Source organism: Pseudophryne corroboree, chromosome 3, assembly GCF_028390025.1.
Source record: "Pseudophryne corroboree isolate aPseCor3 chromosome 3, aPseCor3.hap2, whole genome shotgun sequence".
Lineage (NCBI taxonomy): Eukaryota > Metazoa > Chordata > Amphibia > Anura > Myobatrachidae > Pseudophryne > Pseudophryne corroboree.
The window spans coordinates 484718434-484732115 of NC_086446.1; the positions used below are offsets into that span (position 1 = coordinate 484718434).

Consider the following 13682-nt stretch of genomic DNA (forward strand, 5'->3'; position numbering starts at 1 on the left):
CATGCAGAGATGTTGTTGCCAGCATGAAAATAGACCATGGGCAAAAGGATGCAAATTCACCAAAATTAGGTTTCGTAACAGGCTGTCCAAAAACAGTATAAAGCTCACTGTACCAGATTAGTGAATGCTTCCTGACAGTGTGGCAGTGGGATTTACAGTAGCTAAGCAATTTGTGCTGGGCAAAAGACTTGGTCCTTTGTCCACACTATTTACCATATTATACAATTTTATTTTTTTCAGTTTAGAGAGATGCTAGGTTTGGGTACAACGTTTTATATGTAGCACTGCCTGAGCGTACCTTCCCCTGGGTGTAGCTTTAGAATATTCCCATGGCAGTGGTGTCCCCCAGAATCTTCATACTGGTGTTAAATAATTTGCAGAGTCCATATAGGGGACACCATATGCTTATTATCTAATTCTGCTGGTAGTTTGGAAGTTTGTTCCTTTATTTGTTCTTTGGTGCTTTGCAATGTATGAACAGAAAGGTGAGGAGCTTCAACTTTCAAGAAAAATACTTTTAAGTGTCCACCTTCTGCACCCTTAATACAAACCTATGAGTGTTCCCCATATTACTGGGGGTGGGGGGGGGGGGGGGGGGATTAATTTAAGGAGTGCAGATTTAATATTTTTAGGAAGATTCTTAGAAAGGTAGAGTGAAGTTTAGAATTTTCTTAAAATCCTGGTACCCCCACCGAGCTTCCGTGACTGGTAGAGATTTGCCTAAAACAGCGTGCGATATAGAGGTTTGTAATGGCAACAGGCATCCACTGGAAAATGTGGCTTAATAAATCCCCCCCTAAGAGTCTTTTCAAGTTCCTAACCCTCTTAAATTAATTGTTTGTTTGATGCAGGATTGGATAGGCTTATTTAGCCAAGCCACAGGTGGGACGAATTGTTTTTTTTTCTTCAATTCTATGTGTAGTTAATATATAATATCTCTCTCTACCCCAATGACTGTCCCCCCAACAAATTCAGACTTTGTTTTTATGCTTTGTTTAAAAAAATAAAATAAAATTGCTTCATATACAGTACTTTCTGACTGTGCTATTCTCATTATTTTTCTCACAGTATCATCCGAAAGGGGCTCGAATTGATGTCTCCATCAATGAATGCTATGATGGATCCTATGCAGGTAACCCACAAGACATTCATCGTCAGCCAGGGTTTGCATTCAGTCGGAATGGGCCAGTCAAGAGGACCCCTATAACACACATCCTGGTGTGCAGGTGAATATCAGTGGTGCCCTCTAGGCCAGTTGTTGTAATATTCCATTACTTGATCTCCTGTATAATTCTTTACAGATGTGTCCTCATACATCTTTTACTGTGATCGTCCCAAACAGCCCCTCTTGGCACACCATTCAGCGTGAGAATCTTCTAATGTTGGGTGTCCTTTTATTTCTTTTTTTTTATTTCTTTTTTGATGAAAAAGAATTTGTCACACTAGGACTAGGTGCTGATTAATTTGATATGGCACTTGTATATCTGTGACAGCAAGATAAATTGGTACAGCCAGCTGATTGCTGTGCAGGCATTCATGCAGAGTTAGCGGTGCAGCAGCAACAACATTTTACATTTTTTATTCTGGAGCGGGCTGCTCCTGCTTGGCTGCTGGTCCATAAACTGACTGGCTCGCAGCCGGCTACTAATGTGAAATGCCGCTGCACCACATTCAGCTGGCTGAACCACCTCTCCCCAGGACAGCAGGAGCGACTCGGAGCAGCGACACACTGGCCTGCAAGATCTGCTTCAAGCAGGATAGTCGCACCTCAGCCCAATCACCCTGTCTCATTGAGATATATATATATAGATATATATAGATATAGATATATATATATATATATATATATATATATATATATAGATAGATAGATAGATATACACTGCTCAAAAAAATAAAGGGAACACTAAAATAACACATCCTAGATCTGAATGAAATATTCTTATTAAATACTTTGTTCTTTACATAGTTGAATGTGCTGACCACAAAATCACAAAAAAATTATCAATGGAAATCAAATTTATTAACCCATGGAGGTCTGGATTTGGAGTCACACTCAAAATTAAAGTGGAAAAACACACTACAGGCTGATCCAACTTTGATGTAATGTCCTTAAAACAAGTCAAAATGAGGCTCAGTAGTATGTGTGTCCTCCACGTGCCTGTATGACCTCCCTACAATGCCTGGGCATGCTCCTGATGAGTTGGCGGATAGTCTCCTGAGGGATCTCCTCCCAGACCTGGACTAAAGCATCCGCCAACTCCTGGACAGTCTGTGGTTCAACGTGGCGTTGGTGGATGCAGCGAGACATGATGTCCCAGATGTGCTCAATTGGATTCAGGTCTGGGGAACGGGCGGGCCAGTCCATAGCATCAATCAATGCCTTCGTCTTGCAGGAACTGCTGACACACTCCAGCCACATGAGGTCTAGCATTGTCTTGCATTAGGAGGAACCCAGGGCCAACCGCACCAGCATATGGTCTCACAAGGGGTCTGAGGATCTCATCTCGGTACCTAATGGCAGTCATGCTACCTCTGGCAAGCACATGGAGGGCTGTGCGGCCCCCCAAAGAAATGCCACCCCACACCATTACTGACCCGCTGCCAAACCGGTCATGCTGGAGTATGTTGCAGGCAGCAGAACGTTCTCCTTGGCGTCTCCAGACTCTGTCACGTCTGTCACATGTGCTCAGTGAGAACCTGCTTTCATCTGTGAAGAGCACAGGGTGCCAGTAGCAAATTTGCCAATCTAGGTGTTCTCTGGCAAATGCCAAACGTCCTGCACGGTGTTGGGCTGTAAGCACAACCCCCACCTGTGGACGTCGGGCCCCCATACCACCCTCATGGAGTCTGTTTCTGATCGTTTGAGTAGACACATGCACATTTGTGGCTTGCTGGAGGTCATTTTGCAGGGCTCTGGCAGTGCTCCTCCTGTTCCTCCTTGCACAAAGGTGAAGGTAGCGGTCCTGCTGCTGGGTTGTTGCCCTCCTACGGCCTCCTCCACGTCTCTTGATGTACTGGCCTGTCTCCTGGCAGCGCCTCCATGCTCTGGACACTACATTGACAGACACAGCAAACCTTCTTGCCACAGCTCGCATTGATGTGCCATCCTGGATGAGCTGCACTACCTGAGCCACTTGTGTGGGTTGTAGACTCGGTCTCATGCTACCACTAGAGTGAAAGCACCGCCAGCTTTCAAAAGTAACCAAATAATCAGCCAGAAAGCATAGGAGCTGAGAAGTGGTCTGTGGTCACCACCTGCAGAACAACTCCTTTATTGGGGGTGCCTTGCTAATTGCCTATAATTTCCACCTGTTGTCTATTCCATTTGCACAACAGCATGTGAAATTGAATGTCAATCAGTGTTGCTTCCTAAGTGGATAGTTTGATTTCACAGAAGTGTGATTGACTTGGAGTTACATTGTGTTGTTTAAGTGTTCCCTTTATTTTTTTGAGCAGGATATAGATATATATATATATATATATATATATATATATATATATATATATATATATATATATATATATATATATATATATATATATATATATATATATATCTCTAACAAAAAAACAGAGGCGGATCTGCATGACTTTAAAAGTGAAGGGAAGGCACCCAAGCTAGTTAGTTATCACTAGGGGCTGGCTGTCCCTTGGTGAGTGCCAGGTTTGGATGTATGTATAATATAATATATCTATATATATCTATGGAAGGGAATATCCGCACTGTGCTGCTCATCAAAATCCACATAAGATGGTGCTTAACTCCACGGAACAGTTAATGCCAATAGACAGTCAATTGTAAAGGAGGGCACTCACCAGTTTTTTGTAAAATAATAGCTGTAGTTTTAATATTGAATCATCAAGTCGACGTTTCGATCACATCCCAGTGATCTTTGTCAAGACACCAAACAATATTCCAGGCAACAGGACACCACAAGTAGCATGTCCAACCAATTCACATACAGAGCTATTTATGCCCCTGCTAATTGAGCACACCGAGGACACACCCACCGTCACTCAAGATGTGGTGCAGACTACTAATGTGTAGTCTTAACATGTCAGAAAGTGAAAAATGCTGGCCAGATCAGTATAAGCATCCATCAAAGAGCCCATAGGGACAGAAACCGCCAGTAACATAGACCTACAGGTCTTGAAATAAACTAAATCAAAAACCAGGAAGTGCTTGTGCGTTCCATTGAGTCGTGGAACGCACGCGCCGGGCGGAAGTGACTCGCAAAAGTGTAAATGACGTCACGTTGCTAGGGAAACCGTACAGAGCCCGGAGATAGCGGGAGACACACTCGTCGCCTAGTCTGTGAGCGGCGGTCCCGCCCCTGGGAGAAACAGCATAGCGGTTACCATGGAGATAACCCTCTAGTAGTCTAAACTATAATGGATGCTGTCAATCAAAGACTAATAATAAACAGAGTGTCAGGGAGGTGCCTGGGGACTCAAAGCGCAGGGAAGAGACAGAAGCTACATATAAGAATGATGTTATGAACTACATACAGTAGTATGGAAATGTATATTCTATCTATCTATATCTATACATATATATATATATATATATATATATATATATATATCTCTATATATCTCTCTATATATATATATATATCTCTCTATATATATATATCTATATATCGCTTGCTTTATAATGGCACTCACTGTCAAAAGACAACCACCGGGGTGCCCTCCTCCACTACTGATATACCAACAACGGCTCTCTTGGGTGGATTGCGACTCCTCTCCCCTCTGCTTGAAGAACCAGGCGGCACTCCTCGGATTTATTCAGCAATGCAAGGCGTGTATTTAAATCAAAGCAAAATAACAGTGACAGACATAGTGAAACACCAACGTTTCAACGCCTCACAGGCGTTTTTTTTCAAGGTGCTATGCTGTGAAAAATAGTGAAAAACAACTGTTGTTTTTCACTATTTCTCTGACGTCCTAGTGGATGCTGGAAACTCCGTAAGGACCATGGGGAATAGCGGCTCCGCAGGAGTCTGGGCACAAAAGTAAAGCTTTAGGACTACCTGGTGTGCACTGGCTCCTCCCCCTATGACCCTCCTCCAAGCCTCAGTTAGATTTTTGTGCCCGACCGAGCAGGGTGCAATCTAGGGGGCTCTCCTGAGCTTCTTAGAAAAAGTTAGTTTTAGGTTTCTTATTTTCAGTGAGACCTGCTGGCAACAGGCTCACTGCATTGAGGGACTAAGGGGAGAAGAAGCGAACCTGCCTGCTTGCAGCCAGCTTGGGCTTCTTAGGCTACTGGACACCATTAGCTCCAGAGGGACCGAACACAGGCCCAGCCTCGGAGTCCGGTCCCAGAGCCGCGCCGCCGGCCCCCTTACAGAGCCAGAAGCAAGAAGAGGTCCGGAAAATCGGCGGCAGAAGACATCAGTCTTCAACAAGGTAGCGCACAGCACTGCAGCTGTGCGCCATTGCTCCTCAGGCACACTTCACACTCCGGTCACTGAGGGTGCAGGGCGCTAGGGGGGGGCGCCCTGAGCAGCAGTAAAAACACCTTGGCTGGCGAAAATACACCACATATAACCCCCAGGGCTATATGGATGTATTTTAACCCCTGCCAGAATACAGCAAAACGCGGGAGAAAAGTCCGCCGAGAAGGGGGCGGAGCCTATCTCCTCAGCACACTGGCGCCATTTTCCCTCACAGCTCCGCTGGAAGGACGTCTCCCTGACTCTCCCCTGCAGTCCTGCACTACAGAAAAGGGTAAAACAAGAGGGGGGGGCACTAATTTGGCGCAGTAATCATAAAAACAGCAGCTATAAGGGAAAAACACTCTTTATAGGGTTATCCCAGTATATATATAGCGCTCTGGTGTGTGCTGGCATACTCTCCCTCTGTCTCCCCAAAGGGCTAGTGGGGTCCTGTCCTCTATCAGAGCATTCCCTGTGTGTGTGCAGTGTGTCGGTACGATTGTGTCGACATGTATGAGGAGGAAAATGATGTGGAGGCGGAGCAATTGCCTGTATTAGAGATGTCACCCCCTAGGGAGTCGACACCTGAGTGGATGGGCTTATGGAAGGAATTATGTGACAGTGTCAGCTCTTTACAAAAGACGGTTGATGACATGAGACAGCCGGCTACTCAGCTTGTGCCTGTCCAGGCGTCTCAAAGGCCATCAGGGGCTCTAAAACGCCCGTTACCTCAGATGGCAGATACAGACGCCGACACGGATACTGACTCCAGTGTCGACGATGAAGAGACGAATGTGACTTCCAGTAGGGCCACACGTTACATGATTGAGGCAATGAAAAATGTTTTACATATTTCTGATACAGGTTAAGTATCCCTTATCCAAATATTCCGAAATACGGAATATTCCGAAATACGGACTTTTTTGAGTGAGACTGAGATAGTGAAACCTTTGTTTTTTGATGGCTCAATGTGCACAAACTTTGTTTAATACACAGTTATTAAAAATATTGTATTAAATGACCTTTAGGCTGTGTGTATTAGGTGTATATGAAACATAAATGAATTGTGTGAATGTAGACACACTTTGTTTAATGCACAAAGTTATAAAAAATATTGGTTATAATTACCTTCAGGCTGTGTGTATAAGGTGTATATGTAACATAAATGCATTCTGTGCTTAGACTTAGGTCCCATCACCATGATATCTCATTATGGTATGCAATTATTCCAAAATACGGAAAAATCCCATATCCAAAATACCTCCGGTCCCAAGCATTCTGGATAAGGGATACTCAACCTGTAATACAAGTACCACTAAAAAGGGTATTATGTTTGGTGAGAAAAAAACTGCCTGTAGTTTTTCCTGCATCTGAGGAATTAAATGAAGTGTGTGATGAAGCGTGGGTTTCCCCCGATAAAAAATTGATAATTCCTAAAAGGTTATTGGCATCATACCCCTTCCCGCCAGAGGATAAGGCACGTTGGGAAACACCCCCTAAGGTGGATAAAGCGCTCACACGCTTGTCAAAACAGGTGGCACTACCGTCTCCCGATACGGCCGCCCTTAAGGAACCTGCTGACAGAAAGCAGGAGAATATCCTAAAATGTATATACACTCACACGGGTGTTATACTGCGACCAGCAATCGCCTCAGCCTGGATGTGCAGTGCTGGGGTGGCTTGGTCGGATTCCCTGACTGAGAATATTGATACCCTAGATAGGGACAGTATATTACTGACTATAGAGCATTTAAAAGATGCATTTTTATATATGCGTGATGCACAGAGGGATATTTGCCGACTGGCATCAAGAGTAAGTGCGCTGTCCATCTCTGCCAGAAGAGGGTTATGGACGCGGCAGTGGTCAGGTGATGCGGATTCCAAAAGGCATATGGAAGTATTGCCTTATAAAGGGGAGGGGTTATTTGGGGTAGGTCTATCAGACCTAGTGGCCACGGCAACTGCTGGGAAATCCACATTTTTACCCCAGGTAGCCTCTCAACATAAGAAGATGCCGTATTATCAGGCGCAGTCCTTTCGGCCCCAGAAGGGAAAGCGGGCAAAAGGCTCCTCATTTCTGCCCCGTGGCAGAGGGAGAGGAAAAAGGCTGCAGCAAACAGCCAGTTTCCAGGAACAGAAGCCTTCTCCCGCTTCTGCCAAGTCCTCAGCATGACGCTGGGGCTTTACAAGCGGACTCAGGCACGGTGGGGGCCCGTCTCAAGAATTTCAGCGCACAGTGGGCTCACTCACAGGTGGACCCCTGGATCCTTCAGGTGGTATCTCAGGGGTACAAATTGGAATTCGAGACGTTTCCCCCTCGCCGTTTCCTAAAGTCTGCTTTACCGACGTCTCCCTCCGACAGGGAGGCGGTATTGGAAGCCATTCACAAGCTGTATTCCCAGCAGGTGATAATCAAGGTACCCCTCCTGCAACAGGGAAAGGGGTATTATTCCACGCTGTTTGTGGTACCGAAGCCGGACGGCTCGGTGAGACCTATTTTAAATCTGAAATCCTTGAATACTTACATACAGAGGTTCAGATTCAAGATGGAGTCACTCAGAGCGGTGATTGCGAACCTGGAAGAAGGGGATTATATGGTGTCTCTGGACATCAAGGATGCTTACCTCCATGTCCCAATTTACCCTTCTCACCAAGGGTACCTCAGGTTTGTGGTACAGAACTGTCACTATCAGTTTCAGATGCTGCCGTTCGGATTGTCCACGGCACCCCGGGTCTTTACCAAAGTAATGGCCGAAATGATGATACTCCTTCGAAGGAAGGGAGTTTTAATTATCCCTTACTTGGACGATCTCCTGATAAGGGCAAGATCCAGGGAACAGTTGGTAGTCGGGGTAGCACTATCTCAAGTAGTGTTGCGGCAGCACGGTTGGATTCTCAATATTCCAAAATCGCAGCTGATCCCGACGACACGTCTTCTATTCCTAGGGATGATCCTGGACACAGTCCAGAAAAAGGTGTTTCTCCCGGAGGAGAAAGCCAGGGAGTTATCCGAGCTAGTCAGAAACCTCCTAAAACCAGGCCAAGTGTCAGTGCATCAATGCACAAGGGTCCTGGGAAAAATGGTGGCTTCCTACGAAGCAATCCCATTCGGCAGATTCCACGCAAGAACTTTCCAGTGGGACCTGCTGGACAAATGGTCCGGATCGCATCTTCAGATGCATCAGCGGATAACCCTGTCACCAAAGACAAGGGTGTCTCTCCTGTGGTGGTTGCAGAGTGCTCATCTTCTAGAGGGCCGCAGATTCGGCATTCAGGACTGGGTCCTGGTGACCACAGATGCCAGCCTGCGAGGCTGGGGAGCAGTCACACAGGGAAGAAATTTCCAGGGCTTGTGGTCAAGCCTGGAGACATCACTTCACATAAATATCCTGGAGTTAAGGGCCATTTACAATGCTCTAAGCCAAGCAAGACCTCTGCTTCAGGGTCAGCCGGTGCTGATACAGTCGGACAACATCACGGCAGTCGCCCACGTAAACAGACAGGGCGGCACAAGAAGCAGGAGGGCAATGGCAGAAGCTGCAAGGATTCTTCGCTGGGCGGAAAATCATGTGATAGCACTGTCAGCAGTGTTCATTCCGGGAGTGGACAACTGGGAAGCGGACTTCCTCAGCAGGCACGACCTCCACCCGGGAGAGTGGGGACTTCACCCAGAAGTCTTCCACATGATTGTAAACCGTTGGGAAAAACCAAAGGTGGACATGATGGCGTCCCGCCTCAACAAAAAACTGGACAGGTATTGCGCCAGGTCAAGGGACCCTCAGGCAATAGCTGTGGACGCTCTGGTAACACCGTGGGTGTACCAGTCAGTGTATGTGTTCCCTCCTCTGCCTCTCATACCCAAGGTACTGAGAATTATAAGACGGAGAGGAGTAAGAACTATACTCGTGGCTCCGGATTGGCCAAGAAGGACTTGGTACCCGGAACTTCAAGAGATGCTCACAGAGGACCCGTGGCCTCTACCTCTAAGAAGGGACCTGCTCCAGCAAGGACCCTGTCTGTTCCAAGACTTACCGCGGCTGCGTTTGACGGCATGGCGGTTGAACGCCGGATCCTGAAGGAAAAAGGCATTCCGGAGGATGTCATCCCTACCCTGATCAAGGCCAGGAAGGATGTGACCGCAAAACATTATCACCGCATTTGGCGAAAATATGTTGCGTGGTGCGAGGCCAGGAAGGCCCCAACGGAGGAATTTCAACTGGGGCGATTCCTGCATTTCCTGCAAACAGGAGTGTCTATGGGCCTAAAATTGGGGTCCATTAAGGTTCAAATTTCGGCCCTGTCGATTTTCTTCCAGAAAGAACTGGCTTCAGTTCCTGAAGTTCAGACGTTTGTCAAGGGGGTGCTGCATATACAGCCTCCTTTTGTGCCTCCAGTGGCACCTTGGGATCTCAATGTAGTTTTGGGATTCCTCAAATCACATTGGTTTGAACCACTTAAATCTGTGGATTTAAAATATCTCACATGGAAAGTGGTCATGCTGTTGGCCCTGGCTTCGGCCAGGCGCGTGTCAGAATTGGCGGCTTTATCCTGTAAAAGCCCTTATCTGATTTTCCATTCGGACAGGGCGGAATTGAGGACTCGTCCTCAGTTTCTCCCTAAGGTGGTGTCAGCGTTTCACCTGAACCAGCCTATTGTGGTGCCTGCGGCTACTAGGGACTTGGAGGACTCCAAGTTGCTGGACGTTGTCAGGGCCCTGAAAATATACGTTTCCAGGACGGCTGGAGTCAGAAAATCTGACTCCCTGTTTCTCTAACGTCCTAGTGGATGCTGGGGACTCCGTCAGGACCATGGGGATTAGCGGCTCCGCAGGAGACAGGGCACAAAAATAAAGCTTTAGGATCAGGTGGTGTGCACTGGCTCCTCCCCCTATGACCCTCCTCCAAGCCTCAGTTAGGTTTTTGTGCCCGTCCGAGCAGGGTGCAATCTAGGTGGCTCTCCTAAAGAGCTGCTTAGAAAAAGTTTTTAGGTTTTTTATTTTCAGTGAGTCCTGCTGGCAACAGGCTCACTGCATCGAGGGACTTAGGGGAGAGAAGTGAACTCACCTGCGTGCAGGATGGATTGGCTTCTTAGGCTACTGGACACCATTAGCTCCAGAGGGAGTCGGAACACAGGTCTCACCCTGGGGTTCGTCCCGGAGCCGCGCCGCCGACCCCCCTTGCAGATGCCGAAGATGGAAGAGGTCCAGAAGCAGGCGGCAGAAGACTTTTCAGTCTTCCTGAGGTAGCGCACAGCACTGCAGCTGTGCGCCATTGTTGTCAGCACACTTCACACAGCGGTCACGGAGGGTGCAGGGCGCTGGGGGGGCGCCCTGGGCAGCAATGTATAATACCTTTTTATGGCTAAAAATACATCACATATAGCCCTTGAGGCTATATGGATGTATTTAACCCCTGCCAGATCTCACAAACTCCGGAGAAGAGCCCGCCGAAATAGGGGGCGGGGCTTATTCTCCTCAGCACACAGCGCCATTTTCCTGCTCAGCTCCGCTGTGAGGAAGGCTCCCAGGACTCTCCCCTGCACTGCACTACAGAAACAGGGTAAAACAGAGAGGGGGGGCACTTTTTTTGGCGATATTACTATATTTAAGCTGCTATAAGGATACAACACTTATATAGGGTTGTTCCCATATATATTATAGCGCTTGGGTGTGTGCTGGCAAACTCTCCCTCTGTCTCCCCAAAGGGCTAGTGGGGTCCTGTCTTCAATAGAGCATTCCCTGTGTGTCTGCTGTGTGTCGGTACGTGTGTCGACATGTATGAGGACGATGTTGGTGTGGAGGCAGAGCAATTGCCGGTAATGGTGATGTCACCCCCTAGGGAGTCGACACCGGAATGGATGACTTTGTTTATGGAATTACGTGATAATGTCAGCACATTACAAAAATCAGTTGACGACATGAGACGGCCGTCAAACCAGTTAGTACCTGCCCAGGCGTCTCAGACACCGTCAGGGGCTGTAAAACGCCCTTTACCTCAGTCGGTCGATACAGACCCAGACACGGACACTGAATCTAGTGTCGACGGTGAAGAAACAAACGTATTTTCCAGTAGGGCCACACGTTATATGATCACGGCAATGAAGGAGGCTTTGCATATCTCTGATACTACAAGTACCACAAAAAGGGGCATTATGTGGGGGGTGAAAAAACTACCTGTAGTTTTTCCTGAATCAGAGGAATTGAATGATGTATCTGATGAAGCGTGGGTTAACCCAGATAGAAAAGGGCTAATTTCAAAAAAGTTATTGGCATTATACCCTTTCCCGCCAGAGGTTAGGGCGCGCTGGGAAACACCCCCTAAGGTGGATAAGGCGCTCACACGCTTATCAAAACAAGTGGCGTTACCGTCTCCTGATACGGCCGCCCCCTTAAGGATCCAGCTGATAGGAGGCTGGAAACTACCCTAAAAAGTATATACACACATACTGGTGTTATACTGCGACCAGCCATCGCCTCAGCCTGGATGTGCAGTGCTGGGGTGGTCTGGTCGGATTCCCTGACTGAAAATATTGATACCCTGGATAGGGACAGTATTTTACAGACTTTAGAGCAATTAAAGGATGCTTTTCTTTATATGCGAGATGCTCAGAGGGATATTTGCACTCTGGCATCGAGAGTAAGTGCGATGTCCATATCTGCCAGAAGAAGTTTATGGACACGACAGTGGTCAGGTGATGCGGATTCCAAACGGCATATGGAAGTATTGCCGTATAAAGGGGAGGAATTATTTGGCGTCGGTCTATCGGATCTGGTGGCCACGGCAACGGCCGGGAAATCCACCTTTTTACCTCAGACCCCCTCCCAACAGAAAAAGACACCGTCTTTTCAGCCGCAGTCCTTTCGGTCCTATAAGAACAAGCGGGCAAAAGGACAGTCATATCTGCCCCGAGGCAGAGGAAAGGGTAAGAGAGGGCAGCAAGCAGCTCCTTCCCAGGAACAGAAGCCCTCCGCGGGTTCTGCAAAGCCCTCAGCGTGACGCTGGGGCTTTACAAGCGGACTCAGGAACGGTGGGGGGTCGACTCAAGAATTTCAGCGCGCAGTGGGCTTGCTCACAGGTGGACCCCTGGATCCTGCAGGTAGTATCTCAGGGTTACAGGTTGGAATTCGAGAAGTCTCCCCCTCGCCGGTTCCTAAAGTCTGCTTTGCCAACGTCTCCCTCAGACAGGGCGACGGTATTGGAAGCCATTCACAAGCTGTTTTCTCAGCAGGTGATAGTCAAGGTACCCCTCCTACAACAGGGAAAGGGGTATTACTCCACGCTATTTGTGGTACCGAAGCCGGACGGCTCGGTAAGACCTATTCTAAATCTGAAATCTTTGAACCTGTACATACAAAAATTCAGTTTCAAGATGGAATCACTCAGAGCAGTGATAGCGAATCTGGAAGAAGGGGACTTTATGGTGTCCCTGGACATAAAAGATGCTTACCTGCATGTCCCAATTTGCCCTTCACATCAAGGGTACCTCAGGTTCGTGGTGCAAAACTGTCATTATCAGTTTCAGACGCTGCCGTTTGGATTGTCCACGGCACCTCGGGTCTTTACCAAGGTAATGGCCGAAATGATGATTCTTCTGCGAAGAAGAGGCGTATTAATTATCCCTTACTTGGACGATCTCCTGATAAGGGCAAGGTCCAGAGAACAGCTGGAGGACGGAGTAGCACTAACCCAAGTAGTGCTGCAACAACACGGGTGGATTCTGAATTTTCCAAAATCTCAGTTGACCCCGACAACACGTCTGCTGTTCCTGGGAATGATTCTGGACACGGTTCAGAAAAAGGTGTTTCTTCCGGAGGAGAAAGCCAAGGAGTTATCCGAACTTGTCAGGAACCTCCTAAAACCAGGAAAAGTGTCTGTGCATCAATGCACAAGAGTCCTGGGAAAGATGGTGGCTTCTTACGAAGCAATCCCATTCGGCAGATTCCACGCACGAACTTTTCAGTGGGATCTGCTGGACAAATGGTCCGGATCGCATCTGCAGATGCATCAGCGGATAACCTTATCGCCACGGACAAGGGTGTCTCTTCTGTGGTGGTTGCAGAGTGCTCATCTGTTAGAAGGCCGCAGATTCGGCATACAGGACTGGGTCCTGGTGACCACGGATGCCAGTCTGAGAGGCTGGGGAGCGGTCACACAGGGAAGAAACTTCCAGGGAGTATGGTCAAGCCTGGAGATGTCTCTTCACATAAATATACTGGAGCTAAGAGCGATTTACAATGCT

General features: G+C 47.5%; 1 protein-coding gene across 3 annotated transcripts in view; it reads left to right on the forward strand.

The window, feature by feature from the left end:
- SUZ12 (SUZ12 polycomb repressive complex 2 subunit) overlaps positions 1–13682 on the forward strand; it is a 296912-nt gene that overhangs the window by 246677 nt on the left and 36553 nt on the right. For all 3 annotated transcript variants that reach the window (XM_063960868.1, XM_063960869.1, XM_063960870.1), the window contains one exon: positions 1069–1226. In XM_063960868.1, the coding sequence (XP_063816938.1) occupies positions 1069–1226 (158 nt within the window). The remainder of the gene's footprint in view (positions 1–1068; positions 1227–13682) is intronic.